Source organism: Leuciscus leuciscus, assembly GCF_965113295.1.
Source record: "Leuciscus leuciscus genome assembly, chromosome: 1".
NCBI lineage: Eukaryota > Metazoa > Chordata > Actinopteri > Cypriniformes > Leuciscidae > Leuciscus > Leuciscus leuciscus.
This window is the reverse complement of record NC_138725.1, coordinates 62,590,321-62,611,984: the sequence shown is the minus strand read 5'-3', so window position 1 is coordinate 62,611,984 and position 21,664 is coordinate 62,590,321. Positions and strand designations below refer to the sequence as shown.

Sequence of the window (21,664 nt, the reverse complement as noted above, 5' to 3'; positions counted from 1 at the left end):
CAGTTCCAGTCTCTGTTTTTTTTAGCACGCTCAGATACATTCTGTTGCCGTTCACTGTCACTGTCAGGGACTGTTTTTCTGGCGGAAAAATGGCATGTAATGATTTAACTTTAAATTAAATATGTTATATGCATTCTGTGGTAACAGCAGTTCACACATTCATAACCTAATTCAGATTCACAGCATAAGATTCGCAAAACACTTTCATAAATGCACAAGTTTGTTTCTGTGCACTCTGGATAAGGGAACATCAGGTCTAGTTTTACCACATGAGCTTCAGATAGAGAACATTTATTAAAATTCATTCAAAACCCTTTTATTTTTTACCTGTAGTTAACATGTTATGTATTACTGGCAAAGAATTCTCATCTGTTCACAAAAATGCCCTACATTCACAGGTTTAAAATACAGGTCCTTCAGATTTATTGATTGTTTTCATTAGAAATATCTAAAATATATTTGAAGTGTTGTTTATATTTCTATGTGGTGTTTTTAATATGCTTTAAGACAAACTATGTGCAAATTCATAAGTCAACACCATTGCTGAGTATTTTCTCTTTAAAACTCCAGTGAACCAAAGACAGTCTCAAAAACGCGGTTTGAAATCGCGGGTGTTTCTGACGTCACAACTACCTTGTAACCAATCATGTCAACGTGCCGGTGGGCTTTGGCATATCATTAACAGCGAGACAGCAGGGGAGTCTCAAAAGAAGACAAGTTATCCCGGTATATTTTTCTGTTGATGGTATGATGAACTATATGTCTTGAGTTGTTCAAAGCGTTTCTGATGATTGTTAGAAGGCAGATTGAGATGGCGAACGGGAACATGGTTTGTGTAACATTAACAACACATTATTAGCTATTAGATAACTAGTCAAGCAAAAGGCTAATCATATTAATTATTGTTATGTGTCCGACATTGTAAAGAGCCATACCATTGTGCAGCGTAAGTTTACCTCAGTAAGTTTGCGAGTGAATCTATGAGCTGGTGTGAGTGAGTGGAGGCGGGGCTAATTAGCATATTCATGATCCTCGTTACTAAATGAAGGATGTAACGTTAGTTACATTCAAGCTATTTTAAGGCATGAAGTTTTTTTTTTTTTTTTACAGGACAAAACGTATGTCATTTTGGTGATCAAAGATGAGTTTAACTGGGATAAAATGATTCACTACAGGGCTTTAAGATAGCCTAAATGAATACAATTTAGGCCATCATAGTTCCAGACAAGGTTGCGGTTTACAGTGTACACTCCAGACCCAAAGAGCAGAACTGCCCTCTACATTGATCATAACAGGCATCCATCTAATCTAAGAAGGTCACACAGGGTTGCAATCTTATTCTTATCAAAATGCTAAACAAGTCACAATGCTAGGCTGTTGTTGAGGTGTTTGCCAAAGCATTGCTAAGATGTTTTGGGAGGTTGAGAAGGGAGCCATAACATGTGTATTTATTGTATTTATTGTGCATGCTTTCTTTTTGAACACAAGGTGGCGCTGTTAGGCAGAACTAAAAAAGTCTGACCTCATCAGGAACACACAAAACCTAAATGTTTATATAGACTTTTGAGAACGTTTCAGTGTCTACTAAAACAATTAGTGGAGGCTTATCTTTTAACAAGGTAATATTACAGCATTTCCTTGTCTGATTAAATGTGTAGGGCTGCCAACTTTTGAGTTTAGCTTGGAGTGAGAATTTTTGTTAAAAGGTTTGTTAAAATAATAGTAATCAAAATGTGTATTGTGATTGTCAAAACATTTGGTAACTAAACTAAATTTGAGCTTAGAGCTTAAACATGTTACAATGTTTACATGGCACAATGACTGGTAGCTTATATTGTTTTTAGTGCTTGACTCAAATTTCAAGATTTCAATTCATAAGCTTGTAATTCGATTCCAATCTTGATTCAATCTTGATTCCTTTTAGAAAAATATCAGGCACAGTAGCTGCATATTAATTTTCTTGAAGGAAAAAATCTCTCAAGTAATGCTGTAAACATACAGAGAGCCCTGTCAGCTGGTATTATTATTAAAGGCTAAAATTAACAACTCAAATATAATGTTATTATAATAATAACAACTTTATCATATTTTATTTGTGATATAAGAGTAAAAATAAATGTAATATACTGCATATATTTAGCAAAATACTCCTATCTATAGTTAAGTTATTCTTGCTAACTAAGGTAACATGACATTGTTCACAGCTGTTTCGAGCCATTAGATGAGACATCATTCATTTCAGTAAGTTGTACTGTATCTTTTAACATTCCTTCTAATGTTAATTTCTGTTTATTTACTATTTTAACTAACAGTAAAGAGGAAGAGATGATTGGTTCAGGAGGCGTGCCACATTAAAGAGCGACAAAACTTTATATATTGTTTGAATTTCTTATTAAAATTGATGTAATTGAAAGCTGAGACTTTGTTTCATATCAAAGTAACCTGCTCTGTGAGTTTGCATCCCTGTCTATTACCACAGGTGTGTCCTGGGGCTGAAGCGTCATCATTTAATCAAAGTCTTTTATCAGGTTAATATTATATTATTGACTGATCTGTTTCCATAGTTTTTAAGAAGCAATCTTGCAAGTCGTGCGTGTCTTTATGCCCTGACACACCTTAATCTCTCCCGAAATAACGGACTCTCTTTAAGTCAAATAATTACTTGATTGGCCTGTTCCTATGTTTTATGATGATGTCAGCTACATTGTGAACCTATTGGAACATCTCCAATAAAACATAGTGTACACTTTGAAGACCGAGAAACATTCCACGCAAATCTGTGATATAACACTTGAAAAATACCAGTTAGGACTAGACCAAAGCCAAATATACAATCGGGTGAAATATTTTTTCACAGAACTTTCACAGAATGAGAAAATATGAAGAAAAACAAAAACAAAGTAACTCGACCCAAAACTGGATGAACTCCAAAAATAAGTAGCTAGACAGGAAGATCCATAATGAAAACAGTCAAGAGGCTTACGGAAACCCTGAAGAAGTTACAGTAGCTTCTATCTATCTATCTATCTATCTATCTATCTATCTATCTATCTATCTATCTATCTATCTATCTGTCTATCTGTCTATCTGTCTATCTGTCTATCTGTCTGTCTGTCTGTCTGTCTGTCTGTCTGTCTGTCTGTCTATCCCTCCATCCGTCTGACTGTCTGTCTTCAGTAATTTAGTAAATGACAATGGGAAGAATTAGCTGGATTTACCCATGGGCGTTTTGGTGAAACAGACAACAAAAGGCACAATATGTGTTCAGTTATACATTCATCTTTAATTGTTATTGATATCGTTATGGGCGTTTTGGTGAAACAGACAACAAAAGGCACATTATGCGTTCAGTTACACACTCATTTTTACAGTTTTTCTCAGTCGCTTTGGTGCATTTCTCACATCACTATTTACATTTGCACAACAGTTGATGCAGTTCTCAAAACAATTAGTACAAACTGCAAAACCTAGTTGATAACCTGCAAAAGCGTGTCACTTGCTCAAAATGGATAGCTCATTCCTCAGCGAGTATTCGTGTCAATGAAAGTGTCAGTGTCATCAAGATGAAAAGTCCTGAAACCCATTGTTTATGAACAAGATTTACTCTGTAAATGTTTTCCAATGCAAAAAAGTCAGATCTTGGTGACACTACCTGGAAATGCTCAAGACAGCACTATATGCTATTTGCACAGCCATTTGAAAAATACAGTAAAGTTACACATTACTGTATTTAGTGAGGTAACTGAGTACAAGACACTGAATATGTATGTTTCACATTTTTACTGCATATGCTCTTTGCAATTCTAATTTGTTCACAGCATTGTGCAAAAGAAAAATACACCCTTATTTACAACAAACATAAACTCCCTTTGGGTAGAGCTGTGCACAACTGGAAACAATATTGCAGTACATATTGGAACTGAACATTGGTTGCAACTAATGCTTCACACACCCCTTCTCATCAGTGAAAGCTGAAATTCACCTGAGAGAAATTGTTCAATTTAGGAGACATTTTCAGGAAACAAATTTGTAAAATTTGCTTGACAGATTTTGACAACTAGTTCAACATTTTTGTATGTAATGACTCAAGCAATGAAAGGAGGACTATTAGTTTTATATGGAATGACTATTCAGCATTCACAAGTATAGTTAATTTTGACTGACATGACATAAGCAAATGATAATGTTATAAAACAGCAGAGAGTTGTATGAGAGCAATTGATGTCCAAAAGCATTTGCAATTTGTTGGAAGGAATGAGAAACTGCTACTATGATGTGCACAAATGACTAAATGTTGTGGAGGTTGAACTAACTGTTGTGCAAATGTAAATAGTGATGTGAGAAATGCACCAAAGCGACTGAGAAAAACTGTAATTGTTATTGATTTTGAAATATCTGTATTTTATTCTGTTATTATATGCCTTAATGTTCAGGAATGTCCATGAACGGTTCTCGTTCAAATACTTCATGATTTTTAATGTTGTAACATAATAGAATGTGCTAAAGCCAAAGGAGGTGAATACATTTGTACTGTATGCAACTGATCAAGGTCTAAGTGTATGTTTGCACATGCTAACTAAATAACCTGATTTGCTCAAAGACCATCTGTTACTCGCCGCGCACGGTCTGGTGATAGATGAAGGTGTGGCAAATGAGCTTATTGGTTATCAACACCGGTGACACAAAAACATCCAAGTCACATCCATAAATTAAAAGAAACAAAGAAACTATTTTGAATTGAGAAAACAGCCTGTTTTGAGAATTGTGGGAGAAAAAGTGCTTATTTGTCAATGGTTCATAAAAGCCTAATTATCTTTATGCAAAAGTATAACTGTTTCTTTCTATTGGTTTTGAGATTGCATATGACCCAGGTGTGTTCATGACAGTTTTTCAGAGATTCACCCTTAAATATTTTCTGTCTCTGCTAAGAGATCATACAAAATCTTTTGGGTTTTTGCTTTGACAGTCTGTGCTGAAATCATGACTGCATGGTTCAGATGTCTTGTATCCTATCAGGTGCTGGGGGAGGTCTTTTACTTGGCCACTGGGACGCATGAGAACACTGAGACCTTATTGTTAACATCCCACCCCCTTTGACGGGATGTCATAATCAGCAGTCAGGGCAAGAGATTTTGACCAGGGGAGTTTGCTTATAAAATATGTTTGTTCGGTTATCAAAGACTTGTCAGACCTGCTCAGCTTGTTGCAAGCAAGTCTACATTTGGGTTCTAGGTGTAAAAAAGCTTTGTTGAGTAATTTAAAAAGATTTTATCATGTGGTAAGATCAAGTCTGACCGTTTTTGCTCAAAATGTGGCTGCGATTAGTTATAACAACTTAAAACTTAACTAAAGTTAACTAAACTTAATATTTTAAGTCAAGCATGAACACATACTTTTTAAAGTTGAAACAATGTTGGATTTTAAGTTGTGATAAATAATCGCAGCAATTTTTTTTTTCAGTGTAAAGCTTTTTATTTCATGATGACTAATGCAATCTGACTACACAAGTATACCAGACAAATACATTTTTGAGAGTTAGACATGCAAGAGCTCCGCATGCTTTTATATATTCAGTTCTTTTAATCACTTCATATTCATTGTGTTTGCATGTTAAACAGAGAATAACGCTCTCAACATCTAGACAATGCTGTTACTACAAACAAACTAATGTAAACTATGCAGGATGTGTATAGTGAAAAAAGCATGAAGGACACATTAAACTCCCAAACAAGCGTGAAAACACAACTTCTGTGCTCTTACTTTCTATTTGCAGAGTTTAATTGTTGATATAAGATATTGCTTCTGATGCTGAGTTGGTTTTTCCTCATTTTTCTTGCTTTCACATTGTTTTTTTTGTTTTTTTGCATTTGGAACCTATAGTGGCAACATAAAGCATCCGAAAGTTACATATACACCCAAGTATAAAATGGCTTGTTTTGCTCAAAAACTGGAAAGGTTTTTTTTTTTTTTCTGTTTTGACAAGCTGGGAAGCTTCCTGGTAGCTATTAATGTGAGTGATGGGTGGCAGAGTGACGGATCCGGTTTCCGATTGGGGCGATATGCAGTTTTTCAGGTGAAAAAGAGAACAGATAAGCGTGTTCACCTCACTTGCCCTACACACAAACATTGGACTTTTTATTTGCGCACACACTTGTTGTTTCCTAGTAGGTGTTTTGCGCACCACAAACCGTTCTGGCAGAAAATAAAGTCATTTTTGCAATATCTTTTCATAGTCTTGTAGTTTATTTCTTCTATACTGTTTATTTGTTCTAAGCTGTTATGCTTACCCAAAATTACCCAAATATTAACTAAAACTACACTAACATTAAACAATTTATACAAGATGCATTCAATTGATCAAAAGTGACAGTAAAGACATTTATAATGTTACAAAATGAACTTTTGATTCATCAAAGAATCCTGAAACTTTTTTTCCAACATTGATAATAATAAATTATTCTTGAGCAGCAAATCATCATATTAAAGTGATTTCTGAAGGATCATGTGACTTGATTGGAGTAATGATGCTGAGAATTCAGCTTTGACATCACTTTACAAATTACATTTTAAAATGAAAAGAGTTATTATAAATTGCAATAATATTTCACAATATTACTGTTTTATAGAATTTTAGATTATATAAATGCAGCTTTGATGAAAATTAGACCACAAACTTTTGAACACATCAGCTGTTACTTTTTTAAAGACTATTCATACACTCATTATGACTTTATACAACATTTTTATGGCCACAACGGTTTCATTTGTAGACCCGGATGCCACTGTGAAGCTACTACTTTGTTTGTATTCCGCTGATCTGAAAGATCACTGCGGTTCCCATGGATGTCAAACACAGAATTTAGCAGAACTGGTTCTAGGGGCCTCCAGCTCCAACTTGCAAATATTTTTCCTCCTATACAGTTAGGGAAAGTAAGTCTGTTTACACTTTATGATGTGCTTTCAGTAACTTAACATTATTTCTGGCATGCATGCTCTGGAGAACATTTTGACCTCAATTTCTATCTAAATATTAAGTGAAAACATCATGAAATGTTCAAAAATCTACTTAAGACTGGACATGAAAAATGACAGGACAACATTGCATTGTTTTGGTAAATGTCCCAGTGTAAATGTCCCAGTGTCCCAGTGCAAACTCTATGTTCTGATGACGTCCGGGCCACAAGTTCAAGGCTATTGAGTACTTTTTACACAGTGTTTTTACCCTGCTGCTAATTTGTCTAGTTAAAAATTCGATAATGTGCTCCCACAATATATATAAGCCATAAAAAAAATTAAAAAAAATTCTTACATCATTCAATTCATTTTTGATAAAAAAAATAATATGTTGATCACTTTTATAGACGATATCCTGTGCACCCATATGGTTTCGAAATGGATTTTATATAAAAAGTGTTATTTGTTGTTTTCTATCCAACATAATCTATAGGCTGCATCTGTATAATAGCCTAATCATAAACGCCTTATAGGTTTTTAACTCTCTAACAAAGATAACTGAGAATCTACCGAAAAGCAAACAGCCCATTATTATTGAGCCCATAATGTGTTTATGACTGCGGTTTCCTTTTACTTTCTACGCATAATTATGACCATTAATGTAGGATAGTAGGGCTAGGCTATTAAAAATGTCAAGGTAACAAAAATACGGATGTGATTTAGATTGATGATATAGCCTATTATTTAGTTTTACGACATGTGTCAGCCTTGAGAGGTTGGACAGGATAGAACAGATACGTTTACAATGGTTTACAGCAGAAATCTCGTCCAGATATATTAGCGTAGGGCCTAATGCTTATCATCGTCACGTTTTCCGCCATAAACGATAAGCATGTAATTGATGCATTTTTCTCATCACTCTAGACTTCTACTAGGAAAGGGGAATTGTTTTTGATGGACGTGGACTTTGACCACGCCCTCTATTGTGAAACTCCTTAAATCACACCACCTAATTCTGATTCCCCGTCACTAAGCCCCGCCCACTCTACGCACCCCGTTCAAATTCGAGTGGTTCAAGTTCAACCACCACAACACAAATGCCATAAGTTACAATTTCCCCGCAGCGTCAGACACACAGGATATCTTCTGCTTTCACAAAGCCATTATTACAAACGTTATTACAAACATCCTCCATAGCCTACAAACCACACCAATAAACAGAGAAACGAGGGGCTACAGCTCATTGAGAGACTATGGGGATCTCATTAATGTTTTTACTGGCAGTTACATTCTTCTGTCCTGTTCATACAGGTGAGTAAACAGGTTTTCTTTCTCTTTAGGGGGTCTTTAATGATCATTAATTACATTTTCTTATTTATTATTACTACCTATAGCTATTATAGGCCTAAGCTATAGCCTAATCTTATCAGTAGCAAATAGACTAAATGTATTTTAACCTATAAATTGTTTTCAGTATTCTACATATATTCTGTTACACTGGCCAATCTGGTCTGTAAGGCTGGATTAACCAAGACGTTTTACTTTTTTATTAGGCTATTATAACTAATTATGCATTAATAAATACAATAATATTTCCCTTTCTGCTTTGATGATGTATACATAGTTATTTCCTACTTATTAGCTCATAAAATATTTAAAGACATTTATTCTGATTATATTATTATGTGTTAGAGTCTGATGTTTAATGATGCTATGTTGTATTGAGTACTTTTCAGAGGTGTTATTGCTTTCTATTGAATGCAAACTAACCTTTGCATCATTCACTACTGTTTTGCTGAACATGAATGAATTCTCCAGCCTCACAAAGCAGGGCAAAACATAGTATAGCCTTACAGTAACCACGTGTGTATATACTGTGCATGTTTCTGCTATAGGGGCCTCATTCCATAGTGATTTCGCATGCTTTCCCAGAAGTTCTAAATCATTTACAGTGTGTGATGTCACAAGGACAGTAGATCCATGGAATGAACCAGAAACCTGTAGGAACTGCAGTTTTCAAACAGGCTTCAAACTTACATTCTACTAAAAATATGCATTACTCATTTTGTCAGATTAGAAAAATAAAGGTTTAAATGAGACATAATGGCTATGCTTATGTTGTATGGTCTCTCAGTGTTGGTTTGGCAGGTCTTTCTGGATCGGTGTATAGATTAACCGAATAAGCTGAGGAGGGATACTTGAATAGCTGCTATTGTTTAAATGTTTTTGTTGAGATGTCACTTTTGGCGTTCTTTATTCTAGAAAAAACATCTATAAAACACAATAAAAACCTACATGCAAACAGTCTTCATTAGCTTCAGCAGCTACAGTACGTGCGGGTATAATTGTAGATGTAGGCATAGACAGGCTTCAACGTCAAAGACTTCATATTATTGACAGGTCTCGTGAGATTCTCCCATGTACACTACATTTATGTTGACCTAACTGTTATGGTCTGACAGATCATTTATAGGTAGACAACAGCACTGATGGTTTTATTGAACACAGTTAACCTCATTCACATGGGAGAAAGTTGAAAGATATATTAGAGAAAGATATGCTTCTTTACTCTCTTAGCTGGTATCTACATGTTGATGCTATGCCGATTCTAGCAAAGCAAGAACAATAGACCCCAAATACTCCATTAAATGAAAAGATAGCGTTCTCGTAGGCCAGAAGGTTTCTTGAAGATATCAGTTATGCATTATAGTTTCCGATGCAATATGATAAAGCAGATACATAACTCCGTTGGATTGGCTTCCTTGTGTTTTGATCCACCGTGAAGATATCCTGAAAGTATAGACTGTTTAGATAATTAGACACATTGAGAGTGTCGAGAATGATGTCCATGAAAAAAGCAAACAGCCACGTTGCATTTTGTGGCCACCAACTTCCACCGTGTCTGTAAACAATGAACAATGCATTATGCTTTGGAGAGATGATGTGTGATGTCAAACCAAGGTCATAAACAGAGTTTTATATCAATGGAAGGTTTGTCTTTCAGTACAGATAAGACCTGTCTACATGTGAAGTTTCTGTAATCATTAATCAGTTTATGTTCACATTTGAATGATAAAATAGACCCTGAATCCTAATTGGATGATCTCAGTTTGAAGGTGTTGTAAAATGGTCGATAAAGTTAATATTTTTCTACATTGTGAATATAGTGTGAAGTTGCTGCATTGCTTAGCAATCACTTACAGCCTACAGTAAGGCTAATGAACTATACTACTTGATGTAAGAGCTGTTTTTTTTTTGTGATTATTAATTTTAAAACGACATATGTTTATCTAATAATATCAATTGTGTTAATAAATGCATTGTTTATTGAAAATTACCGCTTTTTTTAATTTAATTTAATTTTTTTACAAAAGTGATATGCAACTTATAAGGTTGTGTGTACAGCAATTTTGCTACTTTTGAAGCAAAAAAGAAAATCCTGTTAAAGAATATCCTGACGGCTTTGAATAGACTCTAATAAACGTCACATAACTCTTCATTATATGCAGAATATCTTCTTTAGTTATTTTTGTTTGATTTTATCATCAATTAAAAGGGTTACTACTTTCACTAAAAGTCAGCCATTTTACATCCAGCTAGTGTTAAAGCAACCGTATGTAAAATTGTGGCCAAAACTGGTACTGCAATCACTTTCAAATTACTGTAGAGCGGTGTATCCCCTCCCCCTCCCCCCTGACTCGAGGTTGCCAGATAGGCTGGCATTTTTTATCCGACACGTTTGTAGCTGCAGCTGTGGTAACTAGAGCAGAGCTGGCAACCCGGATGCCGAAACACTACTGACTTCGTGATTGGTAGATAGGTGGAGGGTGGAGCTTCAGGCCAAAACACAACATGACAACATCAACATCAGTTGAGGGCTGCAACTTCACTTTTAAATGACAATATGCTGGCCGGACTACTGTTGTCAGTGATATAAGTATTTGAAATGAACATGATTTCTTAATGTCTAGTGACATGTCAGGGCCATTTTATGATTAATTGAAATACATTTCTTACATACGGTTTCTTTTTGTTTGTGTATGCACAATTATCTTTAAGATTGTTAGCATCATGTTTTAGTAGTGCATGCATCCTCCAGAACTAAGACTAGACACTCATTTTTGGATAACAAAGCAGGAATTCGTTTCAATACTTGTTGAAATCACTTCCCAGTCTTAGCACTAGAATGTGATTGTGATATGTGATATCACATTGTGATATGCTTAGATAGCAGGACTAAGGAAGATGTCTTAGACAATTATAAGGTGCAAAAGTGATTAATTCAGTCCTAACCCCCTGGTATTTTAGCTCTTTAATGTGACCACAAATTACTAAAATAGCTGGCTTAAGGTGTTAGATAATGTGTCATTTATGTGAAGCATCACTTATTTCTCCATCTGTCAGGTGTCTTGACTTGTGGTCCACGGCATTACGAGTGTGGCAATGGAAAGTGCATCACATCCAGATGGGTTTGTGATGAGACTGATGACTGTGGAGACGGCACTGATGAACTTCCTGCTGCCTGCTGTAAGTCTTCCTCCACCTAAGATTAGTCAAATGTCCTGAAGAAGAAGAAGTATGTTGTGTAACATTAACGACAGTAGGCGCAAATTGAATCTGCGAGCTTCCGGTAAATTCTTCTTGCACTGATTGTGAGGGGGGAAATTGTAAAAAGTATTTCAATGTGGTTAACTGTGTTGATCTATAGTTGAAAATTCTACATACAAAGAAAGAAATGTATTACTTCAAAACTACATTTTTGTGTGCACAGGTACAGAAAATGAATCTGAAAGGGCTATCTCTGATTCTGGCCCATACATATAAGCTGATAATTATTTTGATGTTATGTTTGTTTCTGTAAAAATTCTGTTTTATTTTGTTAAAACAAGCTGAATATTTTTAAATGTAAAAAGTGATTTTTCAATCATTTTGAGATTATCCATTTTACATTTAATAGTGTTATAAAAAAATTGTGTTGTTAAAAAATAAGTGAAAGCTAGGTTGTTGAGGTGTAGAAAGGTCATCTAAATTTTAAAATAAGCTGGAAAGACCATGAATTAAATATCCAATATCGACTGGCATCTAAAAAAATGCTGCTAACTGATATGGATATATTATACATCCCTAGCTAGTAGCAACACTCACATTTTTTCACTCTCTTTCAGCGATGAGGACCTGCAGACCCAGTGAATTCAGTTGTGGTGGGCGACTAAACCAGTGCGTGCCTAAGACTTGGAAGTGTGACGGCAAAGCGGACTGTGAGAATAGTGCGGATGAGGAAGGCTGTGGTGAGTGACATCTTGAAATGTATATCTTTATGATGCTGCCAGTGTGCATGTGTGTTGAAAATCTCCATCACCACTTACAGCTCCTCGGCGGTGTCTGCATGGCGAATTCAGGTGCGGCAATGGCCAGTGTGTGACGACTGCGTTTGTGTGTGATGGTGAGATAGACTGTGAAGACGGCAGTGATGAAGTCTCCTGTCCGCCCACCACGTGTAGCTCCTCCTCCTTCAGGTGCAACGATGCACAGTGTGTGCCTCGATTGTGGGTCTGCGACGGAGATGCAGACTGTGCTGATGGCTCCGACGAACTGCCTCAGAAATGCAGCCCAGGGACGCCTAAACCTACCAAAAATCCATGCTCCTCTATGGAATTCCATTGCGGCAGTGGGGAATGCATACACAGTAGCTGGAAATGCGATGGGGGAGAAGACTGCTTGGATCGCTCAGATGAGAAAAACTGCTGTAAGAAATAAGACTGCCAATTCATCCTGCTATTTTCAGTGGAATGTACCCGGGTCAATACAAGTTGAGCGCTGTCGAACTGACATGCAGATAATCTTTGCATGACACATAGCATGAAGGATCTGTTTGCATAGAGAAAAGACCCACAAGAATGACCTTGAATAATAATGCATATTCTCATTCGTCCTAGATTAGTTTTACCACTACTAAAAGGATGATAAAGACAACTTCACAGTGCACATTTAGTATAGAAGGATAAATATGATTAACAACAAAAAAACAATGCACATTTCTGTCCTCAAAAATGTCTTCCCCATAGAATTCCACTGTAAATGCAATTTTTGTTTCCATTGATAATAGTTGTCTGTCCACAAAGAATGCAAAATCAAAGTCATTCAGAAGATATTTGAAGTTTAGTGTACAGTTAGTTTCACAGTGGGCAGGGCTACACATAAGAAATTGAAACCAAGCCTTTAATAAAATGTTCCTCAAGAATCATGAAATATTTTACTTCTTCCATATGAACAGCCTTGCCCACATGCCGACCGGATGAATTCCAATGTGGCGACGGATCTTGCGTCCACGGCAGCCTGCAGTGCAACCACATAAATGACTGCAAAGATTTGAGTGATGAGCTGGGCTGTGTTAATGGTAAACCATACGAATTATGCCCTTTATGCAAAACATATGCTTTAGGTGTTACTCTGAAATGTATCACTTATTTTTCTCCTCTCTGAATTGCAGCAACCCATTGTGATCCACCACACAGGTTTAAGTGTCGCAGCGGTGAATGCATCGGCATGGAAAAAGTTTGCAACAATAAACGAGACTGTAGAGATTGGTCCGATGAGCCATTGCGAGAATGCGGTAAGTATCGCGGCATTCAAAGAGGCATTCAACATCCCCTTTGTAGACCTGGATCTTTCTTGTCAAGGTTTCAGAGCAAAAGCCAGTCTGTGCTACAATTTGTGATTTTTAAATTCACAGATTCTAACGAATGTCTTTACAACAACGGTGGTTGCTCTCATATCTGTAATGACCTGAAGATTGGTTATGAGTGTCTGTGTCCCACTGGCTTCGAATTGGTGAAAAAGAGGCTCTGCGAAGGTAAGAATCTGAAATTGGTTCCCATACTGAAACAGATATTGAAAATCTGGCCATAGTATGTTTGACCTCTGATAACAGACCTTGGTGCAGATCCAGTTCAAAGAATGATTTAATATGGACTTCATAGTTCATGTTTGCTTTTTCTGAGCTGGAAATAAGGTTAGACTTTGTTTAGTAAGTCCATGCTGTCATGATTCAGTGCTTTTACGGACACCGTATTGATGCAGCTGAATGACTTTATGCCCTCATTTTTGTGTGATTTCTTCAGACATTGATGAGTGTGCCAACCCAGACACCTGCAGCCAAATCTGTGTCAACCAGATTGGTAGTTACAAGTGTGAGTGTGAAGATGGCTACCAGGTGGACCCAGCCAGCAAGGCCTGCAAAGCTATTGGTAAAGATTTGAAACTTTCAAATTGTCCTTTTCCATGATCACATACTGACAAACTCATACTCACAAATATGGTTTTACAGGAACCATCGCCTACTTATTTTTCACTAATCGGCATGAGGTAAGGAAGATGACCCTGGATCGTAGCGAGTATGCACGTGTTATTCCCCGCCTGAAGAACGTTGTGGCGCTGGATATGAATATTGCTTCCAGGGAGATCTACTGGTCGGATTTATCCCTCAAAAAGATATACAGGTAAAGAGAGGATCTTTGGACTCATGGTCAGTTTTGGGTCTCTTAGGATCGTTTGCTTGTTACCCAACAGACCAGTGCCTAGTATCATATTTTGTATTTCTTTCCCAGAGCACCAATGGATACTGCCGATAACTCCTCCCAACACAGCGTTGTGATTGGCAGTGGCTTAGATGCACCTGAAGGTATTGCTGTTGACTGGATCCATGGAAACATCTACTGGACGGACAGTATCAAAGGTGCCATATCTGTGGCAACAGCGGATGGAAGCAGACGCAAGACTCTCTTCAAAGACAACCTGGCTAAGCCGCGTGCTATAGTGGTCGACCCTATCCAGAAGTACGTCAAGTCCCAGAAACTCCAAAATGTATGGCCAATCTATGTGGGCAAGTGATTTACTTTGTTAAATCTTCTCCGATATGTTGTAGCTTCATGTTCTGGACTGATTGGGGCACACCAGCCAAGATCGAGAGAGGTGGTCTTAATGGAGGGGACCGCAGTGCCCTAGTTACGGATAACATTGTCTGGCCCAACGGAATAACCCTTGGTATGAACTTGTCCACTTGCATAACTGTTCAGCTGTGTATAAGTGTACATTTGGTAACTTTGGTCTTTGGTCCTTTCTCAAACATAGACCTTTTGAACCAGCGTCTGTACTGGGTTGACTCCAAACTTCATACTCTCTCCAGCATCAGCGTACAGGGAGGTGGTCGGCGTACACTAATCGTTGACCAAGGCAAACTTGCTCACCCACTGGGTCTCACTGTTTTTGAGGTAATACTCCATTTGAACTTGTTGAAAGACCTCTTTTTAGGAGGTTACCTCAATGCTCAATCAGTAATTCTTCATCTTCAGGAGAGAGTGTTTTGGACGGATGTGAGCAATAATGCAATTCTAAGTGCAAATCGTGTGACTGGAGGAGACATCACAAAAGTGGCCGAACACCTCTCATCCCCAGAGGACATTGTCCTGTACCACAACCTCAAACAGCCCACTGGTACGTTGGCCTTTATATAGCCATCAAAGTTACCATTCAGTGAGTTAGTTTCCATCCAAAACTAAATTCTTCTGAACTCTGAATGTCCTCCCAGGAATCAACTGGTGCAAGGTCAACAACGGTCACTGTGAGTTCCTGTGCCTTGCTGCCCCTCTAATCAATAGATTCTCACCCAAGTACACATGTGCCTGCCCAGACAACATGATGTTGGCCGAAGACATGAGAAAATGTATTCCAGGCAAGTCAGATTTGGTGCTTGTTGTCAGGACTGGAATTAGGTTATTAATGTAATTCCTGTAAAAACAATTGTGTTTTTATTTTGAACAGCTGTTGTCACACCAGCGTCTCCTGTCCAACCTGAAATAGTTACAACTAGTCACACTCGAGTACCTTTAAAGACGACACCAAAATCTGCTGGCCCTTCCACTACCAATGCTCAACCTTCTACCACTCCTGCTCCTGTGACCCCTAACCGACCCTCTCAAGCTGCCCCATTCAAGCCTTCCCAAACCACAACTAAACTTCCTTTATCCACCCAGACAGGTATGTCTTGCTTTATATACCTAAACATTACCCTCTGTCCCGGTCTTCTCCTTTTCCTAGCAAAATCAGATAAACCTTAATCTCAAGACCCCAGGGATTCCTCAAGATGATATTACAGTTTCATTGATATTTGAGAAAACTATTTTAAAAATGTTTGTGATTTCTCCTTAGATGACAACTATGGTAATTTTAAAGCTGTCTCCGGACCATCATCTTCCACACCGTGGGCCTTGTACATTGTGGTTCCTCTTGGTGAGTGCTTTGGTCCGAATGCTAAGGCAAAGAAAAGATATGCTGTGTTATAAAACCTAGTGAGTTACCTACACATTTTAAGGGTTTATGAAGATGTGCTCTGGACACAGAGGCTGTTTCAATAGGCAGGCGACTTAAAGTCACGATGTAACAGAGGTATCAATAGATATTTTCTTCTGTATTGTGACATACATCCAGGTGAACCGGAATTATCTAAAAGAAAAAAAAAAATTTGTGTGTGAACTTGGTTCTATTCATCGGTTGTTGGTTGGATGGAGGTTGCAATGCAAGCTTGCAGTTGAGAAGGGTGGGGTTTATGGGAGTCCAGCATACATCACCAGAGAGAAGTCTGTCGTCTTCACCGAAAGATCAAGTTGTGACATTTATGACAATTAACAATTACAATTTTTTTTTAAAGTAACATATACACATAAATCATTCACGAAAAAAAATCAATAACATGCATTTAGATCATTTTATGTTGACTTTAATTATGCCGCCTCCTAAGATACATCATTCTAGCCAAATTCTAAAGCAGCATCATATAAATCCTTCGCAACGAAGACCATCCCATAAAGCATTGCAATGAGCTAAAAAAAAAAAAAAAAAATTCAAGATGGTCGACACAGCGAGAGAAATATTTATTATAAATATATTTCATTCAATACTGACAAGGATTGAGTGTTGATTTTTTAATGCATATTAGAACATTAGCTTAGCGACATGCTAATGGCAAACTCTATTGAAATCAGTTGTGAGTCACATAAGGAGAGCTGTTTGTGTAGTGCGCAGTGTGGCTGCCAATGTAGAACATTCAAAATAAGTCACTGATGAGCTTCCATGATGGTTAAGATGCTACATGGACAGCAAAGCAACTCACTTGGTTTTGTAACGGTGCGATACTCTTCAAAACGTATCTATTCTATTCTCTTATCTATTCCATCACTATTCCAACTCCCATTCTAATCTGAAGGTCTTATTATCTTCTCAAAGCAATCCTGTGTTTGGCTGTGGGTGGCGCTGTGCTGTTCTGGAGAAAGTGGCGTCAGAAAAACACCAACAGCATCCACTTTGACAACCCGGTTTATCAAAAGACCACTGAGGACCAGGTGCACTTATGCAGAAACCGTAGTTCTGATGGCTTTATTTACCCGCAGGTAAGATATTATAAATATCTACTGACTACTGAACACAATATTCATGATAGTAGCTTTAGCTAATGTCTTAGCACATCTAAGTTTACTAATATCCTATTTAGATGACTGTCTGGAATATAAGGTAACTGATGTGTCTAATAATGATGGTCTTATTTGGCTTATACAGAGACAGATTGTGAATCTTGATGATGAAATATGATGATGACATAGAGGTCCTTGCTGAAACTGACAACGTTTCAAGACTAGAGACATATTTGATGTCTTACCAACTTGGAAGTCAGTTCTTCAGCAAAACAACATTTGTGGAACAATGGAGATACAAACTGCCTTTCCACACAAGGCAATCAGTGCAAAAACAATCCAGGGCTGATGATTCAGGACAGACGCAAAAAAACATGAAAACAAAGAAACCTCAAACAACAACAACAACCTCAGCTTATCAAGGCTGCTTAACACTTCCCTATATATAAATAATATAAAAAATTATATATAGAGATATATTTTAACAGCACTTATAAATCAAGGTTTTATTTTCATGAGATGTCCATGATAAGTTATTGTAAATAGAATATGTATTAGTATATTTTAAAGAGTTAAAATACATTTTATGTGTATTTTAAAAGTTTTTTTTTTTTTTTTTTTTTTTTGGGAGGGGTCAAAAATTACATTGCATACCATTAACATTTTCCAAAATATTTGGTTCATTTATTTTAATTAATTAAAGATACAGTGCATTTGAATATTTTATGCAAAAATAGACCACTTACTGTCATAAGCTGTGCCAAGTTTGTTTTCCTAATGTTTTATGCCATTGTTTACACCAATTGCAGTCATCCTGTTTTTTATTTTGTGCCAAAATGGTCAACGTTACATATGAAACTACTTGTTCACGATAGAAATACTTTCACGTATGCAGTATTGATATAGTTTCTTTTTATCTCAGCAATTGATTCCTTACCAAATTTATTATGAATTTACTGTGGTGAAAATGTGGAAGATTCATGCTAAATACTGTTTAGGGAGTCGGGGAATGTCTTTCATTTTTATTTCAAAGATATTGTAATCATGGTGATGTGACACATTTGTTTTACATTCTCTATGTGAATGTGTAAATAATTTATTTGTCTATGTAAATATGTTTATTATGTCGTATGTTATATATATTGCATTTGTATTTTTAAGTATACAGTATTGTATATAAAGAAATGTTTTATTTATTTATTTTAAATCTAAATCTTTGGATGATAATTGGCTTTCTTTGCTGTGTACTATGTCAGTTGTTTATTTGAAGAAAAAAAGTACATTCTGATTTATTAACTAATCTGATGCATTTTATAAAAAGTCAACAGACAACTGTTCTTGACCTGTGTGTAATCCTTCCTTGAAATAAATATTTTGAAGATTTTACTATACCATTTTTGTGTTTTTAATGTTGTAATTTTGTCATGACAAACATTTTCCAGGGCTGCTTAAAGGGGTGGTATAATGCCCTTTTCACAAGATGTAAAATAAGTCTCTGATGTCCCCAGAGTGTGTAAGTTTTAGCTCAAAATACCCCACAGATATTTTTTATATAGCATGTTACAATTGTCACTTTTTGAGGGTGAGCAAAAACGCACTGTTTTTGTGTCCGTTCCTTTAAATGCAAATGAGCTGCTGCTCCCGGCACAGGGGGCGGAGCTTAAACAGCTTGCACTCACACAGAGGCACACTGAAAATTTCAAAAACTTTCAGCCTTTTATGTTCAAATCGGATTCAGACAATGATGGAGAGACTCAAGAAGAAGTGACAACATGTAGAAAGCAAGAGGACATATCGGAATGTTTAGTTGATGAATTTATGTGTAGTTATCTTCTAGTCATTGATTAGCATATTCTCTCATGATAATCTATAAATCACATTCCCGTGGCCTTTTTATGTAAATTATAGGGCTGGTGATGTCACTAACCCATGAAGAGGCTCATTGTAGTCCCTATACTAGCCATTTGTTGTAGTCCTTAAAAAGCAATTTCTTTAAAAGCAAATATCTCCCTTTGCTTTGAACTTTGAGCATCATAAATGTGTAGATGTTGTTTATGCTCAAACAGCAACATTACACACTAACTAAAAAGTGAAATCATAATTAACCACCCCTTTAATATAACAAAATCCAATATATATCCAGTACACTTCATGGCTTCAGTAAGTGAAGTTAGAATGAAAACTGAAAAGGCCTATGAGGATCAGTTTCAGCAGATGAGATGATCAAATGGTCAAATCCTTGAGATCAGCTAAATGTAAGCCTTCATATGTAGCACATGAGGCCCATACTGAAAAAGACTTCAAAAAAAAAAAAAACTTACCAAGGCAGCTGTAAACGTGAACCTATAAAGGCCTCTTTTTTCTTTTTCTTTTCTTCTTATAAATGAGACCACTTTTCTTCTGGATGCATATATAATTCAGGTAGAGAGTAACCTGTAAAACCACAAAGGAACGATAATAAAGCCATGACTTCTGGTATTCTAGGAAATGAGGTGATGTATTTCTAGGAAAGGCATTTCTAGGAAAGGCCCCTCACAGCCCACATCTCAGTTTTCAAAACACACTTTCCCCATGAGAAGACCCCATGATTTACAGACATCCTGAGAAAAGTGGGTCACGGATTAGTTGGGGCGGTGGGTGGGGGGACCTCCATGACCTGTACATCTTTTTGACTAAGGCAACTGGGCAAACAGCTCTACCTCCAACATGTTTTGTTATCGCTCAGGTTGGAATAGTGCATGGGGCGACCAGAAAACAAGGCATGGAATGAGGTGGGCAGGGTTTCATGTGAAAGTATAGGCTACTACAGCTTTATTTTACAAGCAAAGTTCAAGGTGTGCATCTTGGGTGGTTACAGAAGATAAAAACACAATCATTTGTTTTAATCCTAATCTTTCAAATGTGTCTATCTAATCTATGTATTTACACCTGTTCAAAAGATTGGGGCTGGTGGGATAAAAAAAAAAAAGAAGTTTTTAAAAGAAGTCTCATGCTGACTAAGGCTGCGTTTATTTGATAAAATATACAGTAAAAACTGTAATATTGTGAAATATTATTACAATATAAATTAACTGGTTTCTGTTGCAATATGTTTTGAAATGTAATTTATTCCTGTGATCAAAGCTGTATTTTCAGCATCATTACTCCAGTCTTCAGTGTCACATGACCCTTCAGAAATCATTCTAAAATTATGATTTGATGCTCAAGAAACATTTATTATTATTATCAATGTTGAAAACGGTGGTGCTGCTTCAAATTTTTGTGGAAACCTTGATACTGTTTTTTTCAGGAGTCTTTGACAGATTTGATTTGAAACAGAAATCTTTTGTAATGTTATATGTCTAATGTGTCCTTACTGAATAATAATACAAATCTTACTGACCCCAAACTTTTAGTTTTTGTGCTGATTTTGCCATATTTAGTTTATGCTAAAAAATACCAGCTGCATATCACAGTTTGTCCAGAATGGCCTGTAATTGTTTTCTTTCCATCGATCCCCCAGAAAAATCGCATGTTCTGACATCACTAATGATTAGCCTTAAATCATGTGGACACTCTGTTACTGTTTGTGTGGCATATCTGACGTGGCTCTGCTTTGGCATAAAAAAAAGGGGGGGTTAGGTGGGGAGCCTCATATATAATATTGCTTGTTATGTTTAATACTTTTAAGTTTAACTTCCTCTTTTACTTCTATGGGGTAAAATCCTCCTGAATCAAAGTCAAGAATTGTTTTAACGGTGCAACATATTCAGTGGACATAATGATGACCAGACATTCACCTAACACAGCCTTTTTTGGTTTTTTGGATAGTTAAATACACTCAGCTTTCTATTCTTATTTACACAGCTGATCTCCTACTCAGTGGTGGTTAGCCAAGTTCCGTCGTTATCTTCTTAGTTCAACGAGTCGGTGTTTCCCGAAAAGGTCCAACGAACATTCGCAAACAGCATCACAAAGTTGCGTAGTTGGAACGACAGCCTTCGAGCGGTGGTTAGAAGCAGAGTTTCTTGTTTCCATGACGTGTGGAGTCAATAAATCCTTCTCTTGAGCCAAATAAGCAAGCTGACATTCAGTACAACCTAAATATTTTTATTTAGAATCGCCTACAAAGGCTACAAATGTCATTTACGTCTTTTAGTTTGTCAAGAGATTTAAAGCACCGTTTTTGAAGAGTGCGCATGTGCGAACGTGCTCGAGCCTTTGATTGAATCTGGAAATAAAGCAAAATAACTGAGAAAAATGAG

At 36.7% G+C, this 21,664-nt stretch overlaps 1 protein-coding gene across 1 annotated transcript; it reads left to right on the top strand.

The window, feature by feature from the left end:
* The first annotated feature begins 8,044 nt into the window (after positions 1 to 8,044).
* On the top strand, positions 8,045 to 18,806 carry ldlra (low density lipoprotein receptor a). Its single transcript, XM_082163277.1, has 18 exons — positions 8,045 to 8,265; positions 11,359 to 11,481; positions 12,120 to 12,242; positions 12,323 to 12,700; positions 13,229 to 13,351; positions 13,445 to 13,567; positions 13,688 to 13,807; positions 14,076 to 14,201; positions 14,282 to 14,453; positions 14,562 to 14,789; positions 14,879 to 14,997; positions 15,085 to 15,224; positions 15,306 to 15,447; positions 15,542 to 15,685; positions 15,775 to 15,990; positions 16,162 to 16,242; positions 17,236 to 17,399; positions 17,566 to 18,806. The coding sequence occupies exons 1-18, from the start codon at positions 8,208 to 8,210 to the stop codon at positions 17,596 to 17,598; spliced, it is 2,613 nt and encodes an 870-aa protein (XP_082019403.1). The 5' UTR covers positions 8,045 to 8,207; the 3' UTR covers positions 17,599 to 18,806.
* Positions 18,807 to 21,664: the final 2,858 nt, after the last annotated feature.

Coding starts and splice junctions, on each gene's coding strand:
- ldlra (XM_082163277.1), top strand. CDS start 8,208: ATGGGGATCTCATTAATGTTTTTACTGGCAGTTACATTCTTCTGTCCT. Junction 12,701..13,228: donor CTCAGATGAGAAAAACTGCT/GTAAGAAATAAG, acceptor CCATATGAACAG/CCTTGCCCACATGCCGACCG. Junction 14,202..14,281: donor CAAGGCCTGCAAAGCTATTG/GTAAAGATTTGA, acceptor ATGGTTTTACAG/GAACCATCGCCTACTTATTT.